The 26663-nt window shown below is 40.9% G+C and overlaps 1 protein-coding gene across 1 annotated transcript in view; it reads right to left on the bottom strand.

Moving 5' to 3' along the window:
• Positions 1–26663, bottom strand: part of DGKK (diacylglycerol kinase kappa) — a gene marked incomplete at both ends in the record, with an annotated part of 212289 nt that overhangs the window by 118241 nt on the left and 67385 nt on the right. Inside the window, 4 exons of the mRNA XM_081081872.1 lie at positions 785–887; positions 23113–23235; positions 23558–23664; positions 24123–24258. Of these exons, the coding sequence (XP_080937998.1) occupies positions 785–887; positions 23113–23235; positions 23558–23664; positions 24123–24258 (469 nt within the window). The remainder of the gene's footprint in view (positions 1–784; positions 888–23112; positions 23236–23557; positions 23665–24122; positions 24259–26663) is intronic.

Below are 26663 nucleotides of genomic sequence, written 5' to 3'. Positions count from 1 at the left end.
TTGGCCCAGTAATACCACTTCTAGGAATATATTCCAAGAAAACGGAAACACTGGCAATCCCAGTTAGCATTTCCCCCAGAGTTAGGAACATCTGCATTTGAGGAAGGCCAAGTTGGTCCAGAGAATCTTGTGAACAACGTGATAAAAATTGGGTGGCACTGTAGATCGAAATGTAGCAATGTCAGGCAGATTCATAACCCACTAAATACTTATATCCACAAGATTGCTTTTGTATAGGCTGATGTTAATTTTAAGGGAATGTCCTGTATTATTCAACAATTCTAATCAATTCAAATGAAAACATAGAAGGCTAGCTTGTCAATTTGAAGTACCCAAGTGGGCAGATGCATCAACAAGACAAAAAAAAAAGGGGGACAAATTTTAAGCTTGACCTTTAGGCTTGAGGACATACATTGCAGCAGAACAGGACAATAGAAACTTAGTTTAGCAGCATCAAGTGTGAAAAGGGATTAGGGGATTTATTTGACTTTAAGCTCCAGATGAGCCAACAGCCTGAAAGAGCCTTTCCAATTCTGATCATTCAGAAACAATTGTGACAGAGACTACAGAGAATATGCCCACATACATATATACCATAAATATCAACATTCACCACCCCAAAGGTCTAAAGAGAAATTAATTGTCTCTATACATATGCACATTCCTGCTCCTCAGAAATATTTGACTGGCTGAGGAGAATAATTTAATTGAAATTCTTTTCTCTAATTTTTTCACCTTCCCTTCCTCCCCAGTGTATTTCTGAGATTAAAGTTTAGCTACTCACCATCTCCTTTAGGGTCGCTTAGGGCGGTGGGAGGAATGATTGATTTTCGGTGGCGCCCAAACCAACATTCCTTGGAAAACCGTCTTCTACAGTCGTCATGCACCTGAAATGACATGAGAAGAAAATAACTGATCAGTCTTGAGTTCCAATTCCAAGATTTGAGCACATAGTTTTCAAATCTCCCTTTCTGAGATTTAGTGCCATACACATACCCCTGGCTCAACCTGGACACCCTCTCTCCACCTGGAGCCTGTACCATCCCTGAGTGGGGCCTCTGAACTCAGTTTCTTTCAAAGGTGGCTTTCAGCAGATACTCATCATAGGCACTGAGAGGACACCACTCTTAAGGTACAAACTTAATGTCCTACAAAGTGGGGAATTTACCTGCAGCATGAGAATGCTAAAACTAATAATATGCTATTACAGTTTAATCCTTACAACAACTATGTGTGGTAGAGAAGACATTAAGTTCATTTTAGAAATGAAGATACCAAAGCTCATAGCAGTAAAGGGTTTTGCTCAAGGTCAAGCAGCTGGAAAGCGACAGAGCTGAGACTCTGATGTCTTCCACACTAGTGGCCATTTTTTTGAGATTTATGACATCTTCAAGCACTACTTCCTGGACAATTATACCATTCTTAGAGGACATGAACCTTGACTAATTATGCAAAAACAATGAAAAGACAACCAGAGGATGCCAGAATCTTTTTTTATTTGAGATTATAATTGACATACATTATATTAGTTTCAGGTATACAACATAATGATATTATATTTATATATGTTGCAAAATAATCACCACAATAAGTCTAGTTAACATCTGTCATGTTACATAATCACAAACTATTTTTCTTATGATGATAATTTTTAAAATTTAGTCTCTTGACAACTTTCAAATGTACAATATAGTATTATTAATTATAGTCACCATGGTGTACATTATTATTATTTTTTTACCATGGTGTACATTAATTAATTACTTATTACTTTATTACTTTATTACTTTATTTATTTATTTAATAACTGGATAAACTTTGATATCCTTCACCCATTTTTCCCACACCACCACCTATCTCTGGCAACAACCAATCTGTTCTCTATATCTATGAACTCTGTTTTTTTGTTTTGTTTTTTAAATATATTTTTATTGATTTTAGAGAGGAAGCGAGAGGGAGAGAGAGATAGAAACATCAATGATGAGAGAGAATCATTGATTGGCTGCCTCATGCACTCCCCCACTGGATATAGAGCCTGCAACCTTAGCATGTGCCCTTGACTGGAATCAAACCCCGGAACCCTTCAGTCTGCAGGCTGAAGCTCTAACCACTAACCCAAACCTGCTAGGACTGAGTCCTGTTTTTAAAAGATACCACATATAAATGTGCTAAAACAGTATTTGTCTGTCTCTGACTTATTTCACTTAATGTGATGCCCTCATATTATAGGAAATGTCAAGATTTCTTTCTTTTTAATCTTCCATTGTGTATGTATATCACATTTTCTTGATTTATTTATCCATCAATGAAAACTTAGGTTATTTCCATATTTTGGCTACTGCAAATAATGCTTCAACGAACATAGACGTACATAAATCTTTTCAAATTAGTGTTTTTATATATTTTTTAGGTTAAACATCCAGAAGTGGAATTGCTAAACATATGGCTGTTCCATTTTTTATTTATTTGAGAAACCTTCATATGTTTTTACATAGTGGCTGCATCAATTTACATTCCCACCGATAGTGCACGAGTGTTCCCTTTGCAACACATACTGGCTAATACTTGTTTTTACTTGTCTTTTTGATAATAGACATTCTAACAGGGTGAGGTGATATCTCAATGTGATTTTGATTTGCATTTCACTGATATTGATGAGGTTGAGCATCTTTACGTGTCTGTTGGCCATCTGTATGTTTTCTTTGGTGAAAAAAAAATGTCTATACAGATCCTCAGCCCATTTTTTTAAAAATATAATTTTATTGATTTCAGAGAGGAAAGGAGAGGGAGAGCGAAATAGAAACATCAATGATGAGAGAGAATAATTGATTGGCTGCCTCCTGCATCCCCCCTTCTGGGAATCAAGCCCACAACCCAGGCATGTGCCCTTCACTGGAATTGAACCCTTCAGTCCACGGACAAATGCTCTATCCATTGAGCCAAACTGGCTAGGGCATCTAAGCCCATTTTTAATTGGATGTATTGAGTTGTGTGAGTTTTTTTAAAATATATATATATATATATATATATATATATATATATATATATATGGAGTTAATATCATATATATATGATATTAACTCCTTATCATATCAAATATACAATTTTCAAATATTCTTCCATTCAGTAGGTTGCCTTTTCATTTTGTAGATGGTTTCTTTGCAGTGTAGAAGCTTTTTAGTTTGATGTAGCCCCATTTGTTTATTTTTGCTTTATTTACCTTTGCTTTTAGTGTACAATCCAAAAAATCATCACCAAGACCAATGTCAAGGAGCTTACTGCGTATATTTTCTTCTAGGAGTTGCTTGTATTTTCTTTTCGGAAATGTCTTTAATCCATTTTTTTTTAAAAAAAAAGCTTTATTGTTGAAAGTATTACATAGGTCCTCCTTTACCTCCATTAACCTCTTCCAGCCCACTCCCATCCTCCCCCTCTCCCCCAGGCCCTCACCACCCCATTGTCCATGTCCACAGGTTATGCATAGCTACATACAAGTTCATTGGTTGATCTCTCACCACCCACTCTCCCCTGCCTTCCCTCTGAGGTTCAACAGTCTGTTCATATTACTATGCTCTGGGCCTATTTTTTATCATAAGTTTATTTAGTTCATTAGATTCCACATATGAGTGAGATCATGTGATACTTATCTTTCTCTGACTGGCTTATTTCGCTCAGCATAATACTCTTTAGGTCCCTCCATGCTGTTGCAAATGGTAAGAGTTCTTTCTGTTTTATTGCCATGTATTATTCCATTGTGTAAATGTACCATAGATTTTTTTTTTTTTATCCACAAATCTGCTGATGGGCACTTAGGCTGTTTCCAAGTCTTAGCTATTGTAAATTGTGCTGCTATGAACATAGGGGTGCATACATCCTTTCTGATTGGTGTTTCAGGTTCCTTAGGATATATCCCTAGAAGTGGGATCACTGGGTCAAATGGGAGTTCCATTTTTAATTTTTTGAGGAAACTCCATACTGTTTTCACAGTGGCTGTACCAGTCTGCATTCCCACCAGCAGTGAACTAGGGTTCCCTTTTCTCCACAACCTCACCAACACTTGTCTTTGGTTGATTTGTTGATGATAGTCATTCTGACAGGCGTGAGGTCATTGTCATTTTAATTTGCATCTCTTTGATGATTAATTACTTTGAGCATATTTTCATATGTCTCTTGGCTTTCTTTCTGTCCACTTTGGAGAAATGTCTATTTAGGTCCTTTGGCCATTTTTTAAAATTGGATTGTTTGTCTTCCTTTTGTTAAGTTGTATGAATTCCCTGTATATTTTGGAGATTAACTCTTTGGCAGATGTATCATTTGCAAATATGTTCTCCCATACAGTGGACTTTCTTGTTGTTTTGTTGATGATTTATTTTGCTTTGTAGAAGCTTTTTATTTTGATGTAGTTCCATTTGTTTATTTTCTCCTTAGTTTCCATTGTCTTAGGAGATGTATTGGTAAAAATATTGCTATGAGAGATGTCTAAGATTTTGGTGCCTATGGTTTCTTCTAGGACTTTTATGGTTTCACACCTTAAATTTAAGTGTTGTTGTTGTTTTTTAATCCATTTTCAGTTTATGCTTGTATATGGTGTAAGTTGGTGATCTAGTTTCATTTTTTTTTGCATGTAGCTGTCCAATTTTCCCAATACCATATATTGAAGAGACTGTATCTGCTCCAATGTATGTTCTTGCCTCCTTTGTGAAATATTAATTGAGCATAGTGGTTTGGGTCAATTTCTGGGTTCTATGTTCTGTTCCATTAATCTATATGCCTGTTCTTGTGCAAGTACCAGGCTGTTTTGAGAACAGTGGCTTTGTAATCTAACTTGATATCTGGTGATTCCTCCAACTTTGTTCTTCTTTCTCAAGATTGCTGCAGCTATTTGGGGTCTTTTTTATACCATATAAATTTTTGGAGTATTCTAGGTCTGTGAAATAAGTCATTGGTATTTTATTTTACTTCTTTAATTTAAATTATTTATTGTTTAAAGTATTACATATGTCTCCTTTTTCCCCCATTGACCTCTCCCCATCCACCTCCCCCCCCAGCACATGCCCTGACCCCCCTAGTCTCTGTGTCCATGGGTTATGCTTATATGCATGCATACAAGTCCTTTGGTTGATGTCTTACCAGGCCCCCTTCCCACCTTCCCTCTGAGATTGGATGGTCTATTCCATATTTCTATGTCTCTGGATCTATTTTTGCTCATCAGTTTATGTTGTTCATTATAGTCCACAAATGAGTGCAATCATGTGATATTTATCTTTCTCCAACTGGCTTATTTCGCTTAGCATAATGCTCTCCAGGTCCATTCATGCTGTTGCAAATGGTAAGAGTTCCTTCTTTTTTTACAGCAGCATAGTATTCCATTGTGTAGATGTACCACAGTTTTTTAATCCACTCATCTGCTGGTGGGCACTTAGGCTGTTTCCAAATCTTAGCTATGGTGAATTGTGCTGCTATGAACATAGGAGTGTATATATCCTTTCTGATTGGTATTTCTGATTTCTTGGGATATATTCCTGGAAGTGGGTCTAGGATTGCTGTGGCTATTCAGGCTCTTTTTTTTTTTTTAATTCCATATGAATTTTTGGAGAGTTTGTTCTAGATCTATGAAATATGCTGTTGGCATTTTATTTTTATTATTTATTTAAATATATTTTATTAATTTTTTACAGAGAGGAAGGGAGAAGGATAGAAAGTTAGAAACATCGATGAGAGAGAAACATCGATCAGCTGCCTCCTGCACACCCCCTACTGGGGATGTGCCCACAACCAAGGTACATGCCCTTGACTGGAATTGAACCTGGGACTCTTCAGTCCACAGACCGATGTTCTATCCACTGAGCAAACCAGTCAGGGCTGCCGTTGGCATTTTAATGGGGGTTGCATTGAATCTATAGATTGTTTTGGGTAGTATGGGAATTTTAATGATGTTGATTCTACCAATCTATAAATACGGTATATTCTTCCATTTGTTTATATCTTCCTCTATCTCTTTTTTCAATGTCCTGTAGTTTTCTAAGTACAGGTAGTTTACCTCTTTAGTTAAGTTTATTCCTAAATATCTTAATTTTAGGTTGCAAAGGTAAGTGGGATTGTTTTTTTAGTTTATCTTTCTGGAAGTTCACTATTGGTGTATAAAAATGCTATGGATTTTTGGGTGTTAATATTGCATCCTGCTATATTTTTGAATTCATTTATTAAATCGAATAGTTTTTTGATGGAGTCTTTAGGGTTTTCTATGTACAGTATCTGTCATCTGCAAATAATTAAGAGTTTTACTTCCTCATTTCGTTTGGAATCCTTTTATTTCTTCTTCTTGACTGATTGCTATGGCCAGGACTTCCAGAACTATGTTGAACAAGAGTGGTGAAAGAGGGCATCCCTGTCTTGTTCCTGTTCTAAAGGGAAATGGTTTTAGTTTTTGCCCATTGAGAATGATGTTGGCTGTAGGTTTGTCCTATATGGCCTTTTTATGGTGAGGTGTGATCCTGCTATTTCCATTTTATTCAAAGATTTTATTAAAAAATTGGATGTTAGATTTTGTTGATTGCTCTTTTGCGGTCTATTGACATGAACATGTGATTTTTGTCTCTCAATTTGTTTATGTGATGTATCACGTTTATTGATTTGTGGATATTGTACCAGCCTTACATTCCTGGAATAAATCCCCACTTGGTCATGGTATATGATCTTTGTAATGTAATGTAATGTAATGTTGGATCCTATTTGCTAGAATTTTGTTGAATTTTAGCATCTATGTTCATCAGGGATATTGGCTTGTAGTTCTTTCTTTGTAGTGTCTTTACCTGGTTTTGGAATTAGGATAATGCTGGCCTCATAAAAAGAACTTAGAAGTGTTCCTTCCACTTTGAGTTTTTCTAATAGTTTGAGGAGGATAGGTGTTAGTTGCTCATTGAAGGTTTGGTGAAACCCCCCTGTGAAGCCTGTCAAACCAGGGCTTTTGTTTGCTGGGAGTTTTTTTCTTACTGCTTCTATTTCATCAGTTGTTATTGGCCTATCCAGGTTTTCTGATTCTTCCTGATTCAGTTTTGAAAAATTTTATTTGTCTAGGAATTTTTCCATTTCATCCGCATTGCCCAGCTTGTTGGCATATAGTTGTTCATAGTATTTTCTTTAAAAAATATTTTTATTGATTTCAGAGAGAAAGGGAGAGAGAGAGAGAAATATCAATGATGAGAGACAATCATTGATCAGCTGCATCCTGCATGCCCCCCAATGGGGACTGAGCTGTAACTGTGCATGTGCCCTTGACTGAAATCGAACCTGGGCCCTTCAGTCCACAGGTTGATGCTCTATCCACTGAGCCAAACCAGCTAGTGCCATCATATTTTCTTACAATCCTTTGTATTTCTGTGGTGTAAGTGGTTTCTTCGCTTTTGTTTCTGATTTTATTTATTTGAGTCCTCTCTCTTTGTTTCCTGATGAGTCTGACTAATTGTTCATCAAATTTGTTTACCCTTTAAAAGAACTAGCTCTTGATTTCATTGACTTTTTTGTATCATATTTTAGGCTGTATGTCATTTTTTTCTGCTCTAATCTTTATTTTTCCCTTCCTTCTACTTACTCTGGGCTTTTCTTGTTTTTATCTTTCTAATTCTTTAAGTTGTAGGATTAAACAATTTATGATTAATTTTTCTTGTTTTTTTTTGTTTTGTTTTGTTTTGCTTTTTTTGAGGTTGGCCTGTAGTGCTATAAATTTCCCTCTCAGGACTGCTTTTGTTATATACCAGAGATTTGGGGCTGTTGTTTGTTAATTTTCATGAAGTTCTTGATTTCTTTCTTGACCTCATTGGTAACCCATTCATTGCTTTAATAACATGCTATTTATCCTCCATGTGTTTGAATGTTTTTAAGTGTTTTTACTGTCATTGATTTATAATTTTATTTCATTGTTATCTGATTTCAATATTGATATGATTTCAATCTTCTTAAACTTGTATAGACTTTTTTGTGCTCTAACATGTCTATCTTTGAGAATAACCCGTGTGCACTTGAGAAGAGTGTACATTCTGCAGCTTTGGGGTGAAATGTTCTATAAATGACAACTAAATCCATGTGATCCAGCGTGTCATTTATAGTTTCCTTGTTACACTTTTTTTTCTTTTTCAGATTTTCAGTTTTGTTACTGGGTAGCTTTTTAAAAATATTTATTGTTGAGATAATTATGGATCCCTCTTTTTACCCTCCACAGCCCCCCTCCACCAGGGTCCTGCCTCACCCCAGGCCTTCACCACCCTATTGTCTGTGTCAATAGGTCATGAATACATGCATATAAGATATTTGTTTAATCTCTTCCTACCTTCCCATTCCCCCTTCCCCCTGAGAGTCGCCATTCTGTTCCATTTCCATGCCTCTGATTCTATTTTATTCACCAGTTTATTCTGTTCATTAGATTTCTTATTCCTTTATTTTGATTTTTAGATTCAATTGTTGATAGGTATGTTGCCATTTTGTTGTTCATATCTTTTATCTTTTTTTTTAATTTTTTTATTGCTTAAAGTATTACAAAGGGTATTACATATGTGTCCATTTTATCCCCCCGCCCTAGACAGTCCCCCAGCCTCCCCTATCCCCCAGTGTCTTATGTCCATTGGTTATGCTTATACGCATGCATACAAGTCCTTTAGTTGATCTCTTACCCCCCTACCTCCTGCCCCCCAACCCTCCCCGGCCTTCCCACTGCAGTTTGACAATCTGTTTGAGGCAGCTCTGCCTCTGAATCTATTATTGTTCAAAAGTTTATAATGGTCTCTATTATCCATGAATGAGTGAGATCATATCTTTTATCTTTTTCTTTTTCTTCTTCTTTCTATTCTTAAAGAATACCCTTCAACATTTCATACTAGAAAATTAGTTAGAAGAAAGATTCATGTGGTAATTATGTTACTACAAAAAAATTACATGTCAAAATACTATATATAATATAGTATTAGAAAATTATTTGCTATGATACATATATTTAAAACAAATTAAAATTATTAAAATAATACTTCTGCTACTACTACTATTACTATTAATAATAAAAATAATAAAAGAACAATAAAAGATAAAATAAAGAAATGTGTCCACTATTGAAGACCGATGAATAAATCGTGATGTGGTTTACATTTAATGACAACAAAAACAACCAAATCCAAGATCGACAATGACAGACTGAAACACATGAGTGTCATTGGCACCAGTGAGACCTTTATGTGTATACACATACGCGAGTAAATGTTTATTTTTAAATTGCCAGTGCGTGTCATATGTACCACACATACATAACTAAATGTTCATTTTTTTAATTTAATGACTTTTATAAATGTTGAAAAATATATAAAATTAAACATTATATGATTTATTTAGAAATATTATCGAACTAGAGGCCTTGTGCATGAAAATTCATGCACTCATGGGTTTCCCTCAGCCTGGTCTGCACCCTCTCGCAGTCCGGGAGCCCTCAGGGGATGTCCAACTGCCGGCTTAGGCCTGTTCCCCAGACATCAGTTGGACATCCTTAGCACTGCTGAGGAGGCAGGAGAGAATCCCGCCACCGCTGCTGTGCTTGTAGCCATCAGCCTGACTTGTGGCTGAGCGGAGCTCTCCCTGTGGGAGTGCACTGACCACCAGGGGGCAGCTCCTGCATTAAGCATCTGCTCCCTGGTGGTTAGTGTGCGTCATAGCAACCGGTTGTTCCCGGTCATTCCACCATTAGGGTCAATTTCGATATTACCCTTTTATTATATAGGATATTAATGTTGACTGTTTCGATTGAATTGTAAACATTTTTGGCCATGTTTTGTGCTGTTAAGATGCTTGTCATTCATCAATTCTATACACTTTTCATTTGTTTTATTTGAAGCATCACAATTTGAATGTTTAATAACTAGGAGCCCAGAACGTGATTCAAAATTGCACTATGACGCCCACCCTCGAGTCACCTGGGGATATTTTCCCATTGATTTTTAGAGAGCATGGAAGAGAGAGGGAAAGACAAAGAGAAACATCAATGTGAGAGGGACACATCAATTGGTTGCCTCCTGTGTGAGCCCTGACTGGGCCCACAGTGCAGCAGCCCTTGAAGCTGCTGCTGGTCTGGCCCTGTCTCACTCCCTGGACCCTGCAGCCTGCTGGTCCAGCCCTGCCTTGCTCCCCAGGCCCCACAGCAGCCTCGGCCACTGCCAATCCAGCCCTGCCTCCCTCTCCCGCCCTTGAAGCAGCCACGGCCGCTGCTGATCAGGCCCTCTCCCAGAGCAGGTGCACAGAGACCCCTGCCGCCTTGCCCCTGCTGCTGCCTCCTCCTGTCTGGTTGACCCATTACAGCATCTTGGTTAATTAGCATATTTCATATATATATATATATATATATATATATATATATATATATATGACAATGTCACCCTGCACCATTAATGAGCATATTAGTATCAAATAGTATTGATCTTTTTTATCAGATTGCCAAAAATTGTAAGCAAAAACATCCAATGCATTGACAGACAGGTGATGTTTCTATAGTAACCTAACAAATATTGGTGTGACTTCACACTTATAGCCTCCTCTCTTTCACATCCATAGCAAAAAGCATGCCATCCTTTACGCCGGTCTGTCCTTTATGCTGGTCAGTTGTACAGATGGATGGTTAGTCACTTAGCCTTTTATATCCTATATAATAAAAGGCTAATATGCAAATAGACCGAACAGCGGAACAACCTGAACAACCGAACAACTGGTCACTATGATATGCACTGACTACCAGAGGGTGTGTGTGGAACATGGTGGACTTTGGCCATGGCAGGATGGTGGAGCAGGTGAGCGGGGGTGCCAGACCAAGGCGGGTCAAAGGTTGCTGTCATCAGGGCGAGCCTATGGTGGTTTCTGAAAATTCTTTCCTGCTGCGCACCACGGTCCTGCCCAGTGCTCACACCTGCTGCCAGAGCCGGTCCCACTCACATCCGCTGCCAGCACTGGCTCCATTTACACCACAGCTGGTGCCAGAGCCACTGCTCACACCTGCTGCCAGTGCCTGATGCTTATCCTGATCACTTGGCACCATCAGCAGGTGCGAGCAGTGGCTGTTGACTCTAATTGCTCCTGAGCGCTTCTCTACCTCCCCCTGCTCCTGAGGGGTGATCAGGGCAGCAGCTGCTGCTCACACCTGCTGCTGGCACTGGCCCCAATTTCTCTGCACCATCAGTGGGTGCAAGTGGGGCCCGCGCCATCAACATGTGGGAGTGGCAGCAGAGGGAGTGGGGATGCTGGCAGACAGGGGACCAGGGGCCACAGTGGGAGAGTCTGGGTAGGGGCGTGGAGGATGGGGTGAGACCTGTCCCTGTGCCTACTGCAGTCTTGTGGCCCAAGTTCCTTTCAAAGTGCATGAATTCATGCACTAGGCCCCTAGTATATAGATAATACTGGTTTCGTGGTGATGAACTCCTTTGGCTTTTTCTTGTCTGTGAAGCTCTTTATCTGACCTTCAATTTTAAATGATAGCTTTGCTGGGTAGAGTAACCTTAGTTGTATGTCCTTGCTATTCATCACTTTGAATATTTCTTGCCATTCCCTTCTGGCATGCATAGTTTCTGTTGAGAAATCAGCTGACAGTCGTATGGGCACTCCATTGTAGGTAATTAACTGCCTTTCTCTTGCTGCTTTTAGGATTCTCTCTTTGTCTTTAGCCCTTGGCATTTTAATTATGATGTGTCTTGGTGTGGTCCTCTTTAGATTACTCTTGTTTGGGACTCTCTGTGCTACCTGGACTTGTAAGTCTATTTCTTTCACCAGGTAGGGGAAGTTTTCTGTCATTATTTCTTCAAATAGGTTTTTAATATCTTGCTCTCTCTCTTCTTCTGGCACCCCCATAATGTGGATGTTGGTACGCATGAAGTTATCTCAGAGGCTCCTTACACTATCTTCATATTTTTGGATTCTTTTTTCTTTTTGCTCTTCAAGTTGGGTGTTTTTTGCTTCCTCATATTTCAAATCATTGATTTGATTCCTGAGATCATCTAGACCAGTGATGGTGAACCTATGACACGCGTGTCAGAGGTGACACACGAACTCATTTTTTTGGTTGATTTTTCTTTGTTAAATGGCATTTAAATATATAAAATAAATATCAAAAATATAAGTCTTTGTTTTACTATGGTTGCACATATAAAAAAGTTTCTATATGTGACATGGCACCAGAGTTAAGTTAGGTTTTTCCAAAATGCTGACACGCCGAGCTCAAAAGGTTCACCATCACTGATCTAGACCACTGTTGAATCCCTATTATTTATTTCAGTCAATGTATGCTTATTTTCTAACTGGTCCTTTTCCTTTTTTTTTTTGGCATTTTCACTAAGATCCTTTAAAGGCCCACTAACTCCCTTGGAGGTTTCTAGAAGGTTCTTGAGTAAACGCATAACCATGATTTTGAATTCTATATCCAGTAGTTTGCTTTCTTCCATTTGTGACATGTTTCCTTGTCTCCACATTTTGGCTGCTTCCCTGTGTGTGTATCTATGTTTTGGGTAGAGCTACTATGTCTCCTTGAGTTGATGCTCTATCCACTGAGCCAAACTGGCTAGGGTGACAGAGTGGACTTGTGTAGTAGATGTCCTATAAGGTCCAGTGGCTGAGCCTCCTCAATCATCTGAGGTGGACACTCTAGGTGCACACTTTGTGGGCTGTGTGCACAGTCTTATTGTAGTTGAAACTTGATTGCTGTTGGTGTCACTTGGAGGAATTGACCTCCAGGCCAATTGGCTGTGAGGACCAGTTGGGACTACAGTGGGGGAGCTGCTGTGCAGAAGACACCCCCTATAGAGCAGGACTTGCTTCAGAGGGGCTTTGATGCTTACTGAGACTGCCCCTTGAGTGTATCACGTATGGATGTGTAGAGTTGTAAACTGGTATGGTCTGATACTGACCACTGGGTACACTGGCTCTTGGGTATCCAGGGAGGTGCAAAGTCAGCCACTGCCTGGGGCAACCCAGCAGGAGCTACAGAGAGATCTTCAGATTCCTCCTTTTTGTATCAGGTTTGGAAGTGCCCAGACAAGAACCAGCTGTGAAGCAAGGCAGGCTGCTGCTGGTGCCAGGTCTTGGGCCTTTTATTGATAGGGCTGGGGCTCCCTGACCCAGCTGCGGCTTGTTTGAGAGATTTTTGCCTGAGCAAGGAAAGGCCATTCACATGCAAATTCCATTGCCCACAGGTTGAGTGGGGATGAAAATTGGATGGGGCGGGGTCTCAGGGAATAACCAGGGTAGAGAAAACAGAAATGGCTGCCAGTCAGCCCTGCAACCCAGAAGGTCTCAGCAGAGGAACAATGACCCCTGCAAGCACCTCCATCTGGGAGAAAGCTGCCTCCAAGTTCCTGCCCTGATGCCAGACAATCCAGTTCGTCCTTGGATGTGTTTGTGTCTCCCAGATTCTCACCCTGGCACTGGAGCTCAGAGGAAGCAGACGTTGTAAGTTCAGTTTGTGTGCTGGCCTTTTAAGAGGAGCAGTTGAGTCTCCAGTAGCCTCTGTCTGCACTGGTTTTTACAGCATAGTTACAGTGACTTCTTTTCCCAGCTCTGGGGTCCTGGGCTGGGTGTCTGGTGTGGGACTTGGACCCCATGCTCCTCTGGGCAGCCTCCACAGATATGATCTCCCTCTGGATTAAAAAAGCAGCACATGTGGGTGCCTATCTGCTCTTCTGCACCTCCTACCAGTCTCTTTGTGCTTTCTTCTTTACTTCTCTAGTTGTGGGACTTCCACTCAGCTAGCTTTCCAGTGGTTCTGGATGATGGTTGGTCTGTATTTTAGTTGTAATCTTTATGTGGTTGTGGGAGGCAGCATGGGGCTTGCCTGTGCTGCCATCTTGTTCTCCTCCTTGTTAAGTTTTTGTCTGGAATATCTATCCAGTGAAGTCAGCAGGGTTTTAAAGTCCCCTACTATGATTGTATTGCTGTCAATTTCTCCATTAAAGTCCTCTAGAAGTGTATTTTTATATATTTAGGTGCTCCTATATTAGAGGCATATATGTTTATCAGGGTTACAAGCTCTTGCTGGATCTATCCCTTTAGTGTTATGTAGTGACCTTTATTGTCTCTTGTGATGGCCTTCATTTTGAGGTCTATTTGGTCAAGTTATGAGTATTGCTACCCCAATTTTTTTCATTTTCATTTGCATAGACAATTTTTTCCCTCCCTTCACTCTCATCCTATGTGAGTCGCTTATGGATGTGTAGAATTGTAATCTGGTATGGTCTGACACTGACTACTGGGTACACTGGCTCTTGGGTATCCAGGGAGGTGCAAAGTCAGCTACTGCCTGGGAAAACCCAGCAGGAGCTACAGAGAGATCTTCAGATTCTTCCTCTTTGTATCCAGTTTGGAATTGCCCAGATGAGGCCCATCTCTGAAGCAAAGCAGGCTGATGTTGGTTCCAGGTGTTGATAGGTTTGTGGCTCCCTGACCCAGCTGCAGTCTGTTTGAGAGATTTTATCCTAAGCAAGGAAAGACCATTCATATGCAAAAGCTGCGGCACACAGCTTGGGTGGGGTTGTAAATTGGATGAGGTGGATTCTTAGCGAATCACCAGGATGGAGCAAACAGAAATGACTGCCAGGCATCCCTGTGACCAGGGAGGTCTCTTGTAGACAGCATATATTTGGGTCATGGTTTTTATCCATTCAGCTACCCTATGTTTTTTTTTTTAATATATTTTATTGATTTTTTACAGAGAGGAAGGGAGAGAGATAGAGAGTTAGAAACATCGATGAGAGAGAAACATCGATCAGCCGCCTCCTGCACACCCCCTACTGGGGATGTGCCCGCAACCCAGGTACATGCCCTTGACCAGAATCAAACCTGGGACCTTTCAGTCCGCAGGCTGACGCTCTATCCACTGAGCCAAACCGGTTTCGGCTACCCTATGTTTTTTGATTGGAGCATTTAACCCATTTACATTTAAGGTTATTATTTATAGGTACTTATTTACTGCCATTTTAATTTTGTATGCCTATTTTTCTGTCTCTATCTCTCTTTCTTCTTTTCATTACAACAGTCCCTTTAGCATTTCTTGCAGTGTTGGTTTGATGGTGATGTACTCCTGTATTCTTTTTTTTTTTCTTTGTCTGTTAGCTCTTTATTTCACCATGAATTTTGAATCATAACCTTGCTGGATTTAGTAATCTTGGTTTCAGATCCTTGCTTTTCATTAGCCTGCATATTCATGCAATTCCCTTCTGGCCTGTAGAGTTTCTGATGAGAAACCATCTGAGAGCCTTATGGGAACTCCTTTGTAGCTAACAAATTGCTTTTCTCTTGCTGCCTTTAAGATTCTCTTTGTCTTTAAGTTTTGGCATTTTAATTATGTTGTGTCTGAGTGTGGGCTTGTTTGGGTTCTTCTTGCTTGGGACTCTCTGTGCCTCCTGACCTAGTGTAACTTTTTCTTTTTTTTAATATTTTTTTATTGATTAAGATATTACATATGTGTACCCTCCACCCCCCCCCGCCCCCCCCCCCCCGCTCATCCCCTCACCCCCCCCTTGTCCGTGTCCATTGGTTAGGCCTATATGCTTGCATATAAGTCCTTTGGTTGATCCTTCCCCCTTGCCCCCACCCTCCCCTACCTTCCCTCCAAGGCCCGACAGTCCAATCAAAGCCTCTCCATCTCTGGATCAGTCCTTGTTCATCAGTTTATGTTGTTCATTATATTCCACAAATAAGTGAGATCTTGTGGTATTTATCCGCTCTCCAGTTCCATTGATGCTGTGGCAAATGGTAAGAGTTCCTTTTTCTTCTTCCTCTTCTTAAAGAATACCTTTCAGCATTTCATATAATGCTGGTTTGGTGGTGATGAACTCCTTTAGCTTTTTCTTATCCGTGAAGCTCTTTATCTGACCTTCCATTCTGAATGATAGCTTTGCTGGATAAAGTAATCTTGGTTGCAGGTTCTTGCTATTCATCTCTTTGAATATTTCTTGCCACTCTCTTCTGGCCTGCATGGTTTCTGTTGAGAAATCAGCTGACAGTCGGATGGGTACTCCCTTGTAGGTAACTGACTGTCTTTCTCTTGCTGCTTTTAAGATTCTCTCTTTATCTTTTGCTCTTGGCATTTTAATTATGATGTGTCTTGGTGTGGTCCTCTTTGGATTCCTTTTGTTTGGGGTTCTCTGCGCTTCCTGGACTTGTAAGTCCATTTCTTTTACCAGGTGGGGGAAGTTTTCTGTCATTATTTCTTCAAAAAGGTTTTCAATATCTTGCCCTCTCTCTCCTTCTGGTACCCCTATAATTCTGATGTTGGTACGCTTGAAGTTGTCCCAGAGGTTCCTTACACTATCTTCATATTTTTTGAATCTCTTTTCTTTTTTCTTTTTCGGTTGGGTATTTTTTGTTTCTTTGTATTTCAAATCTTTGACTTGATTCTTGGGATCCTCTTGTCTGCTGTTGGATCTCTGTAAATTATTCTTTATTTCAGTCAGTGTATGCTTAATTTCTAGTTGGTCCTTTTTCATGTCCTCCATGGTCTCACTATACTCCTTGAGGGATTCATTAAATTTATTGGCGGTTTCCATAAAATTCTTGAAAAACCTTATAAACGTGGCCTTGAACTCTATATCCAGTTGTCTGCCCTCCTCCGTTTCTGCCAATTGTGACCTGTTTCTTTGTCTCCGCATTTTGGCTGCTTCCCTGTGTTGATAGAGTGGCCCTGCGCGCCAGGTGTCCTGTAGGGCCCAGTGGCTCAGCCTCCCCAGTTACCTGGGGTGGACACTCTTGGTGCCTTGGTTGTTGTAGGATCACTGGGAGGAATTGACCTCCAGGCCAATTGGCTGTGGGAAGCAGCTGTGTCTGAAGTGGGAGAATGGTCCCCCTCTGACCACTGGGTACAGTGGCTCCTGGATCTAAGGAGGTGCTAATTCAGCCCCTGCCTGAGGCCACACAGCCGGAGCCACGGAGAGGCTCAGCTGTGAAGCAATGCAAGCCGCTGCGGGGCCTTGGGCCTTCTCTTGGAAGTTCCGGGTCTGCTTGGCTGGGCTGTAGTTAGGTACATTCACATGCAAAAGCCTCTGCTGCAGCCTGGGTGGGGCGGGGTCTCAGGGAGTCAAAAGGGTGGAGAAAGAAGCTATGGCTGATTCTTCGCGCCCGGAGTCGCGCGTCTCAGTGTCCCGGTAACGGCTGCAAGCACCTCTGAGGGAAATCCGCCCTCAAGTTCGCCCGCTGCCACCTGACAGAGCAGCCTCTCCCCGTATGAGTCCTGGGTCCCCAGAGACTTCCCAGAACCGGAGTTCAGAGCAGTCCGGAGCTTGTGATTCAAAAAGACAGCCGTGTCCTCAGGTGCCACCCCCTTTCCGCGCGCGCGAGCCGCCGCCGTACCTCTGCACTCAGCCTCCGCAGCTCCTCTGGCTCTCAGCGTGCTTTTCTTTTCTTCTAGTTGTAGAAATTACACTCAGCCAGCCTTCCTGTTGTTCTGGACGATGTTTGCTCCGTCCTTTGGGATATTTTTCAATTGTTGTGGGAGGCGACTATTTCCCGGTGTTTATCTATGCCGCCATCTTAGTTTCTCCCTGTAACTTTTTCCTTCACCAGGTTAGGGAAGTTCTCTGCCATTATTTCTTCAAACATGTTCTCTATCCCTTGCTCAGGCACTCCTATTATGTGAATAATGTTATGTTTCATGTTGTACCACAGCTCCCTTAACCTCTTCTTCTGTTTTTTTATTTGTTTTTATTGTCTTTCTTTTTGGCTCTTTGATTGAGTGCTTTTCTCTACCCTGTCTTGTAATTCAATGAACCAGTCCTCAGCTTCCCCTAATCTGCTGTGTATTCTTTTCACGGTGTTCTTTAGTAGTGCTATGTCATTGTTTATTTCTGACTGGTCTTGTTTTCATAGTTACTATATCTTTACTCATGCTGTTGAGCATCTTTGCTATCATTATTTTGAACTCCATAGCTGAGAAATTTATCTCCATTTCGTTTAGCTCTTCTGGAGAATTCTCTTGTTCTTTCATTTAGGGTTTGTTTGCATTTTTTGTTTGTTTGTTTGTTTGTTTTTGTTTTGTTTTGCTTTGTCTCCCATTTTGGCTGCCTGTTTTGGTTTGTGTCTATGCATTAGGTAGATCTGCTACTCCTCCAAATCTCTAGTGTAAGATATGTCCAATGCTGTTTGTGACTGGCCCTGAGTTCCCTGTTTGGAGCTATCAGCAATCCACAACTTGTGGCTCCCTCTGCTTGGGCTGGGTGCCTTAGGAAAGATGTGCACCAGGATCTGTTTTTCCTACTCCTGGGTTCAGAAGGAGGTCTGGCAAAGACTCACCGCATTCAGAGATCCAGCTCTGCCTGCAGTCTCATTGTTATTCTCAGCCTCTTAATGAGCCTCAGGCTATAGACCACAGGAAAGTGTAGATTGAACATGGTGGGGCAGGAGGTTTTCCAAGAGGGTGGGGCAATTGCTTCACCCCTGGGAAAAAGGTGCCTGGGTGGTAAAGGTCTGTCTGAGAAAGATTTCCTCTGCAGTATGGGTGAGTGACTCAGCACAAGAAATGGGGGTGACTGCCTTCCAAGCTCTAACCCTAGAGTCCTCAACCATGGATTCTCCTCACACATTTCTAGTCCACTCTGTCCTTCCTATGCTGGAGCCCAAGGTAAGTGGCTGCACATTAAATTTTGTGCTTTTTGCCCTTTAAGAGGGTGCCTGCATTTCCAGCCATTTCTCCCTGTCAGACAGCAAACCCACTGGTTTTTCACAATCACATGTTATGTGGGCACCTTTCTCAGTTCTGTTGCTCTGAGCTGGGGAGCCCAGGTTTGGGTTTAGACCCCATATTTGTCAGTAGGAAACCCCCCACCCCCCAGCTGAGATATCTTTCCTGAACTTCAGCTGCTGTCTATGGAAACCCAGCCTGCCCTCTTGTGCCTCGACATTTCTGCCAATCTTTATGTGGTCTCCACTTTCCATCTTTGTTTATAAGGGTTCTCTCCAGCTAGTCTCCAGTTGATTATTCAGGGTGGATTTTCTATATTTTATTTGTAATTCCAGTTTGGTCCTGGGAGAGCATCAGTGTAGCTTCCAGTTAACCCACCACCATTTGGGAACTCTTCATACCACATTTTGTTTTGAATTCCACAATTTTTATCTCATGTATCTTTATATCTCCTGTATCTCTCTTTGTTATATTTTTTATTTATGTTTTTTTTCCTTTTAAAAATATCTTTATTTTTGAGATTATTACAGATGTCCTTCTTTTTCTCTCCATTACCCACTCCATCTGGTTCCCACCCCACTCCAGACCTTTGCCACCCTACTGTCTGTGTAAATAGGTAATGCATATATGCATATAAGATCTTTGTTTAATCCCTTCTGCCCTCACACCCTTCCCTCTGAGAATCGTCATTCTGTTCCATTTCCATGCCTCTGATTCTATTTTATTCACCAGTTTATTTTGTTCATTAGACTTACTATTCCTTTGTTTTGATTTTTAGATTCAATTGTTGATAGGTATGTATTTGTTGCCATTATGTTCTTCATATTTTTTATCATCTTCTTCTTAAAGAATACCCTCTCAACATTTCATATAATACTGTTTTGGTGGTGATGAACTCTTTTAGCTTTTTCTTGTCTGTGAAGCTCATTATCTGACCTTCAATTCTAAATGATAGCTTTGCTGGGTAGAGTAACCTTGGTTGTAGGTCTTTGATTTTCATCACTTTGAATATCTCTTGCCACTCTCTTCTGGCCTGCATAGTTTCTGTTGAGAAATCAACTGATAATTGTAATTGCATGGGCACTCCCTTGTAGGTAACTAACTACTGCTTTTAAGATGCTCTCTTTGTCTTTAGCCTTTGGCATTTTAATTATGATGTGTCTTGGTGTGGTCTTCTTTAGGTTCCTCTTGTTTGGGCTCTCTGTGCTTCCTGGACTTGTAAGTCTATTTCTTCCCTAGGTCGGGGAAGTTTTCTGTCATTATTTCTTCAAATAGGTTTTCAATATCTTGTTCTCTCTCTTCTTCTGGCACTCCCATAATTCAAATGTTGGTATGCTGGAAGTTGTCCCAGAGGCTCCTTACACTATCTTCATATTTTTGGATTCTTTTTTTTTTTTTTCTCTTCTGGTTGGGTGTGTTTTTTTTTTCTTCTTCTTCCCCATATTTCAAATGGTTGATTTGATTCTCAGAATCCTCTACTCTACCCTTGAATCCATGTATATTATTATTTCAGTCAGTATATGCTTAATTTCTTACTGGTTCTTTTCCATTTTTTTGGAGGTTTCTAGAAGATTGTTGAGTAACCTTATAACCATGGTTTTGAACTCTATATGCAGTAGTTTGCTTTCTTCCATTTCTTTCATTTGTGACATGTTTCTTTGTCACTGCATTTTGGCTACTTCTCTGTGTTTGTTTCTATGTAATGAGCAGAGCTGCTATGTCTCCTTGAGTTGGTAGAATGGTCTTGTGTAGTAGGTGTTTTATAGGGCCCTGTGGCTCAGCCTCCCCAGTCACTAGAGCTAGGCACTCTAGATGCACACTTTGTGGGCTGTGAGCACAGTCTTGTTGTAGATGAGACTTGATTGCTGTTGGTGTCACTTGGAGGAATTGACCTCCAGGCCAATTGGCTGTGAGGACCAGTTGGGACTACAGTGGGGGAGCTGCTGTGCAGAAGACACCCCCTATAGAGCAGGACTTGCTTCAGTGGGGCTTTGGTGCTCACTGAGTCTGGCCCTTGGATGTGTCACTTATGGATGTGTAGAGTTGTAAACTAGTATGGTCTGACAGTGACCACTGGGTACACTGGCTCTTGGGTCTCCAGGGAGGTGCATAATTGTCCATTGCCTGGGGTCACCCAGCAGGAGCTATAGAAATTTCTGTAGATTCCTCCTCTTTGTATCAGGTTTAGAAATGCCCATATGAGGCTCAGCTATAAAGCAAGGCAGGCTACTGCTGGTGCCAGGTCTTGGACCTTTTATTGATATGTTTGGGGCTCCCTGACCCAGCTGCAGCTTGTTTGAGAGATTTTAGCTTGAGCAAGGAAAGGCCATTCATATGCAAAATCGACTGCCCACAGGTTGGGTGGGGCTGAAAATTGGATGATGCAGGGTCTTTGGGACTCACCAGGGTGGAGCAAACAGAAATGGCTGCCAGTCATCCCTGAGACCAGGGAGGTCCCAGCATAGGAACAATGACCCCTGCAAGCACCTCCATCTGGGAGAAAGCCACCCCTGAGTTACTGCCCTGATGCCAAACAATCTAGTTCATCCTTGGATGTGTCTGTGTCCCCCAGACCCTTGCCCTGGTGCTGGAGCTCAGAGGAAGTGGGATCTTGTAAGTTCAGTTTGTGTGCTGGCCTTTTAAGAGGAGCGGCTGGGTCTCCAGCAGCTTCTGTGTTACTGAACCCCAATCTGCACTGGTTTTTACCGTCCGTAGTTCTTACTGTCTGTAACAACTTATTTTCCCATCACTGGGACCCTGGGCTCAGGGTTTGGTCTAGGGCTGGGATCCCTTGCTCCTCTGGGTGGCCTCCACAGAGACATCTCCCTCTGATTAAACATGTGGCACACATGGGTGCTAGACCAGCCCGTTCTGCTCCTCTGAACCTCCTACCAGTCTCAGTGTGCTTTCTTCTTTACTTCTCTAGTTGTAGGACTTCCATTCAGCCAGCTTTCCAGTGGCTCTGGATGATGGTTGTTCTGTATTTTAGTTGTAATTTTGATGTGGTTGTGGATGGTGGCAAGTACAGGCATTTACCTATGCTGCCATCTTTCAAATCTATTTTTTTTTTTTGGTTTTTATTTTTTAAAGTTGTTGACAGTATTACAGATATCTCCCATTTCCCCCCTTTTCCCCCCTCCACCTAACCCTCACCCCACCCCAAGCCTTCCCCATGCTGTCTCAAAGAGAATATATTCTTTCTCTTTACAGAAAGACTGGACTTCTCAGACTGTTCCCTCTTGTTGTGCCCTGAGGGTAATAGCCAGTTTATAACTCTTTCTCCATTGGTTACAGTTCTGTGTGACCTATGAGCAATAGGCCCCACTGGTTATCATATCCATGTGATCTACAGGTGTCTCCTGGGGGAAGCCACAAAAATTAGGGCACCCAATGAAGGTACAAGTCCCTTCCAGAAGATGCTTGTGAGCTGGATCAAAGCAGAGGAAGAGCACAAAGATAGCAACCATTTGCTGAACCTAGGCAAAGGAAACTAGAATCTCCTAAGAAGATGCTTATAGTTTGGTTTCTTCTTGTCTAGAATAATTCGTTTGAGAGAAGCCTCTAAAAGACTAGAAAGTCTAGATCGGACTTTCTCAATGTTGGCACTATTGATACTTTGGGCCAGACAGTACTTTGTGCTGCCCTGTGCGTTGGAGGTTTAGCAGAAACCCAGGCCTCTTCTCATTAGAAGCCTGAAGCACACCCTCTTCCCCTGTTTGGAACAATCAAAAATCTCTCCAAGACATCATTTTATGTCTTTGGGGAGCCAAAATCACCCTCAGTTTAGAATCTCTGGCTTAGAGGTATGTTAGTGTTGTAGTTAAGAGCATGGTTTTTACAGAATTATGTATCAATCAAGAGTATTTTGCTTATTGGCTGCATGACCTTGGGCAAATCACTCCACTTTTCTGAACCTCATTTTCTTCATCTGTAAATGAGGACAATGAGGCCTTGTTTAGGGTTGTTGTAAGGATTAAATGAGATCATGTGTATAAAACTCTCAATACATAGTAGAAATAAGAATGTGTTACTATTAACCTTACTAATTAACAAAGATCACAAGTTTCTAAGAAATGGTGAATGAGGAAGGGAGAAGGTTTTTTTAAAAAGTAGACTCAGAACTTAAATTTTAATTGTCCAGTCTGTCATAAGAAAATTAAGCTTTTTCCTAGTAGCTTTTCCCTTTTGCTAGTGGGCCTCACCTATTAAGAACCATAAAAGATGAGAGTCTTAAATCTATTTCTTAGAGACTCCATAGCCAGATCTGGAAAGGCAGGATACTAAGCTCTATACTCTGGAATCTGAGTAATCTATTTAGATGTAACAGTCTCTGAGAGTTCTATCTATGTGTAGGCACAGTAAACCCTCAATCCACCCCTTCTCTACAAGTCAAGTTCTCTTAAGTATCAAGGAGATGAGAAGAGTCTTACCGTAGAATTACACCAGAGACACCGGAAATCTTGAAGTCTTTGATTACTGCCACAGTTCTCATGACATACTGCACATTGAGAACTAACAGATATATTTCCTTCTACCCACTGATGGGGCATAGTTTCCTGAAAGGTAAAAAGAGACAAGAAGTAGAATTTAGGGATATAAGGAGAGGAAGAGTGAGCTGGAATAACTATACTATCCCATGTAGGACATTAGGTAATTGCATGGAAGTTCTTCCTGATCCTGCCCTCCCCACTCCAATGCTAGTGTGCAATGACATGTAGTTGTGGGGGCCTTAATTATTCTAGAATGATTGGATCATGAGCCTGGGGAAGAAGCTTACTTGAATTGTCTGAAGATAGGAAGAAATCTTCCTTCCCCTATGTGTTCTGACTGAAGGGGAGGTAGAAAAGAGTGACTGAGAGAATGGCTGGTACTCACTATTTCATCTGCAGGTATGAGGAGGTCATCAGTGATGGACAAGGTATTCCACTTACAATCTTTGCTTGCTCTCAAAGCACATAATCTGTGAGACTTCACTTTGCATACTGTGAAAAAGAGGAAGAAAAAAGATGGATGTAAATCTGGTAATAACGAAGAGTCTAATTCCCTTCCCTAAACGTCTCTGAAAGTTAGAACCTATATGCATTTAAATAGTCCTGATGCACTTTCATAGGCCCATTTCCATATGATTCAGTTCCTTTTTATTCTTATTGTATTGTAATTCTCTACTGTCTGATTTGAATGGAAATCTACGATAAGAATGAGGTGATTTATGTTTTTCCAAGTCTGATCCTCCTAGACCCAGTCCTCCATTTTGATTCATGAGAATTCCCTCTGATGCAAGATTCTTCCCATCTCCTTTCCTCATTCTGTTAAGTGTCAGAGTTAACTTTACACTAGAGTCAGTGACATAGTGTGAGTCAGTGATACTAAAGTCACACGAGCTCTTTCACCTCTATCTCTATCTACTTAACTCCATTTTCTAAAGAAATCAGAAACGTACCTTCACAGGTGATGACATTTCTAGATAAGGCAGGAATGCTCTCCCGGCAAACATTGCAGTGTTGGGTCCGAGGGCTGTGGCTAGAATACCAATAGTGCATTCCAATAAGGTAAGGGTTGTTTTCTGCTGTCGGTATCTAAAATAAATCAGAGAGAATGGAGAATTAATCACAGAGACAAATTAAGTAAGGCCAGAAAGTCTGCTGCTAAGGCTTCAGTACCCAGAACATGTGAAGAGGAAGAATGAATGTTGGAGTCATTACCTAATGAATCTCCCACCCCTGTTCCACCCTCCCCTCCACACACACACTGATTTTAAAAAGGGAAAAGAATAGGAGGGTAAATCCTGGAATAGGAGTTAAAGGCAGGAGTAATAATCTTTATGGTGCTTGGCCAAATGATCTTTATGGTGCATTAGTTTAGTTTAAGAAAAATTAGTTCTTTTAGCCTTGGCCTTGACTCTGAGTATTTAGTAAAACGAGGTGGCAAGTTGAAAATTTAGTGATATCCAGATCCTCTGGCCAAGCAAAAAAGGAAGGAGGCAAGGCTTTGACTCTGGGCTTGTCAGGCTTTACCTACATCCTGGAAATATATATTCCCCTTTCTAGCCCCACTGCTGCCAGATGAGCAGAGTAGTACATTGCCTGGTCAACAGTTTCATCTCAAGGGCCTTTTGCCCAAGCATTTTTTTCCTGAATACCATACTCTGACTACCTATAGTAGTTTCCTGGTTAATCAGTTTAATCCATTCAAACTTTATTCAACAAATATTACTGAGTGATTATTATGTGCTTAGCACTTTTCAAAGCATTGGGGAATATAGTGATAAATAAAATAAAGTATTTTCCCTCATGGAATGACACTATGTTTGGTGTCCTCTTTCACGGTATTGAATTGGACATTTACTGTTAACCTGCCTATAAATTCTGCATTTATCACAGCCTGACTCTCATGACTGTGGGCCAGGCACAGGGTATACCAGCAACTAGTTTTGGAATTTAAAGGATAAGGGGAGAAGTAGGCATCAAAAACTCCCATTTGTTCTGGGTGTGCAATCTATAGGACTCTTCTGTTCTCTAATTCTTATGAACGTCTGACTTTTTCTTTCTCTAACTTCCTCTGGAGTGTAGACATAGGCTTACACATTCAGTTTTTTATTTTTGACATTACAATGAGTTGTGTGTGTAAAGGCATGACAAGATTTTAAAAAGAACTATATATTCTCTATGATGCCAACTGATAGTAGTTTGTTCATTAGAGAGAGATAGCTCATGCTATTGAGGGCTCTGCGCATTAAGTGTTCAAACTTTATCAGTTTAGCCATCTTACCTAATAATAGACAAACATGTAAATTGACTATACCTTCGCTATGCTAACCAGCCAATCAGGAAAGTATGCAAATTAACCTAACAAAGATGATGATTAATTTGCATACGTAGGCTCCAAATGGTGGAGCGAAGCCTGACGGTCCCAGGGCCGGCAGATCAGTGAAAGCCTCATGGTCCTGGGGCCGGCTCCGGCTGGAGCCCACCAGAGCAAAGGCCTGGGTGCCAGGTGCCGGAGGAAAACCAATGCCAGCAGCCAGGGGAAAGTAAGGCCTATTACACGAATCTCTTCGTGCAACAGACCTCTAGTCTAAAACATAAGCCTATAAGGGCACTCTGATCCCTCCTTCCTCCTCCTGGCATGCTGGCTATGTACTTAACTGTTGTTGGGTTGATCAGTAAGCTTATGGAAAGGAAAGGTACTTTGATGAGCTAAAGGCGATTGTAATGTTTATTACATGCTGAGACCCTGGCAGTGTTTTTAAAAAAATCAGAGGGTGGAAAGTCCTGAGGAAGTGACATAGTCTTGGATTTGGCACTCTGAGCTCCCAACAACTTTCTATTTCCTAAGCTACTAGATTATAACCCTATTAAGTACCTTCCTTTTTCCTATCTCCTTACCTCCCCCAATAATTAATAAGGGTCTACTTTGCATCATTAAAGATACAGAGATGACTGAGCCACAGTTCTTGCCCTCAAGGAGTTCATAGTCTATTGGAGGAGATAGCCTCCTAAATAGGTTATTCAAGTAGAGTTACAAGCAAGTTCTCCTAGAATGTGCAAGGTTCTACAGGACAAATAGAAGAAATTCAGAGCTCTGTCTGGGTAGAATATTGAATTTCATGGACTCATTAGTTACAGAATATAGAAGAATATGTAAAATGGACATTGTTTCGGTTTAACAGTTGAGGAAATTGGACTTATATTCCTTATGTGCATCCTATTCCATAAGGAAACTTGGTTGCATCCAACTCTGGATGAGCATGTGTTGTATATAAGGTGTCCTTACAGATGTAATTAACTTAAGAAGAGGTCATAATGGATTTGATAGGGCCCTAATCCAATAACTGATGTCCTTATAAGAAGAGGAAAATTTGGATACAGACACAGGGGGGAACATCATGTAATGAATGATAGAGGCAGAGATTGGATGTGTTTACAAGTCAAGGAATATCAAGGACTGCCTACAATCACCAGAAGCTAAGAAGAGGCAAAGA

This window comes from Myotis nattereri (genome assembly GCF_964212035.1).
Source record: "Myotis nattereri genome assembly, chromosome: X".
In the NCBI taxonomy this organism is placed as follows: Eukaryota; Metazoa; Chordata; class Mammalia; order Chiroptera; family Vespertilionidae; genus Myotis; species Myotis nattereri.
This window is presented reverse-complemented; position numbering and strand designations above follow the sequence as displayed.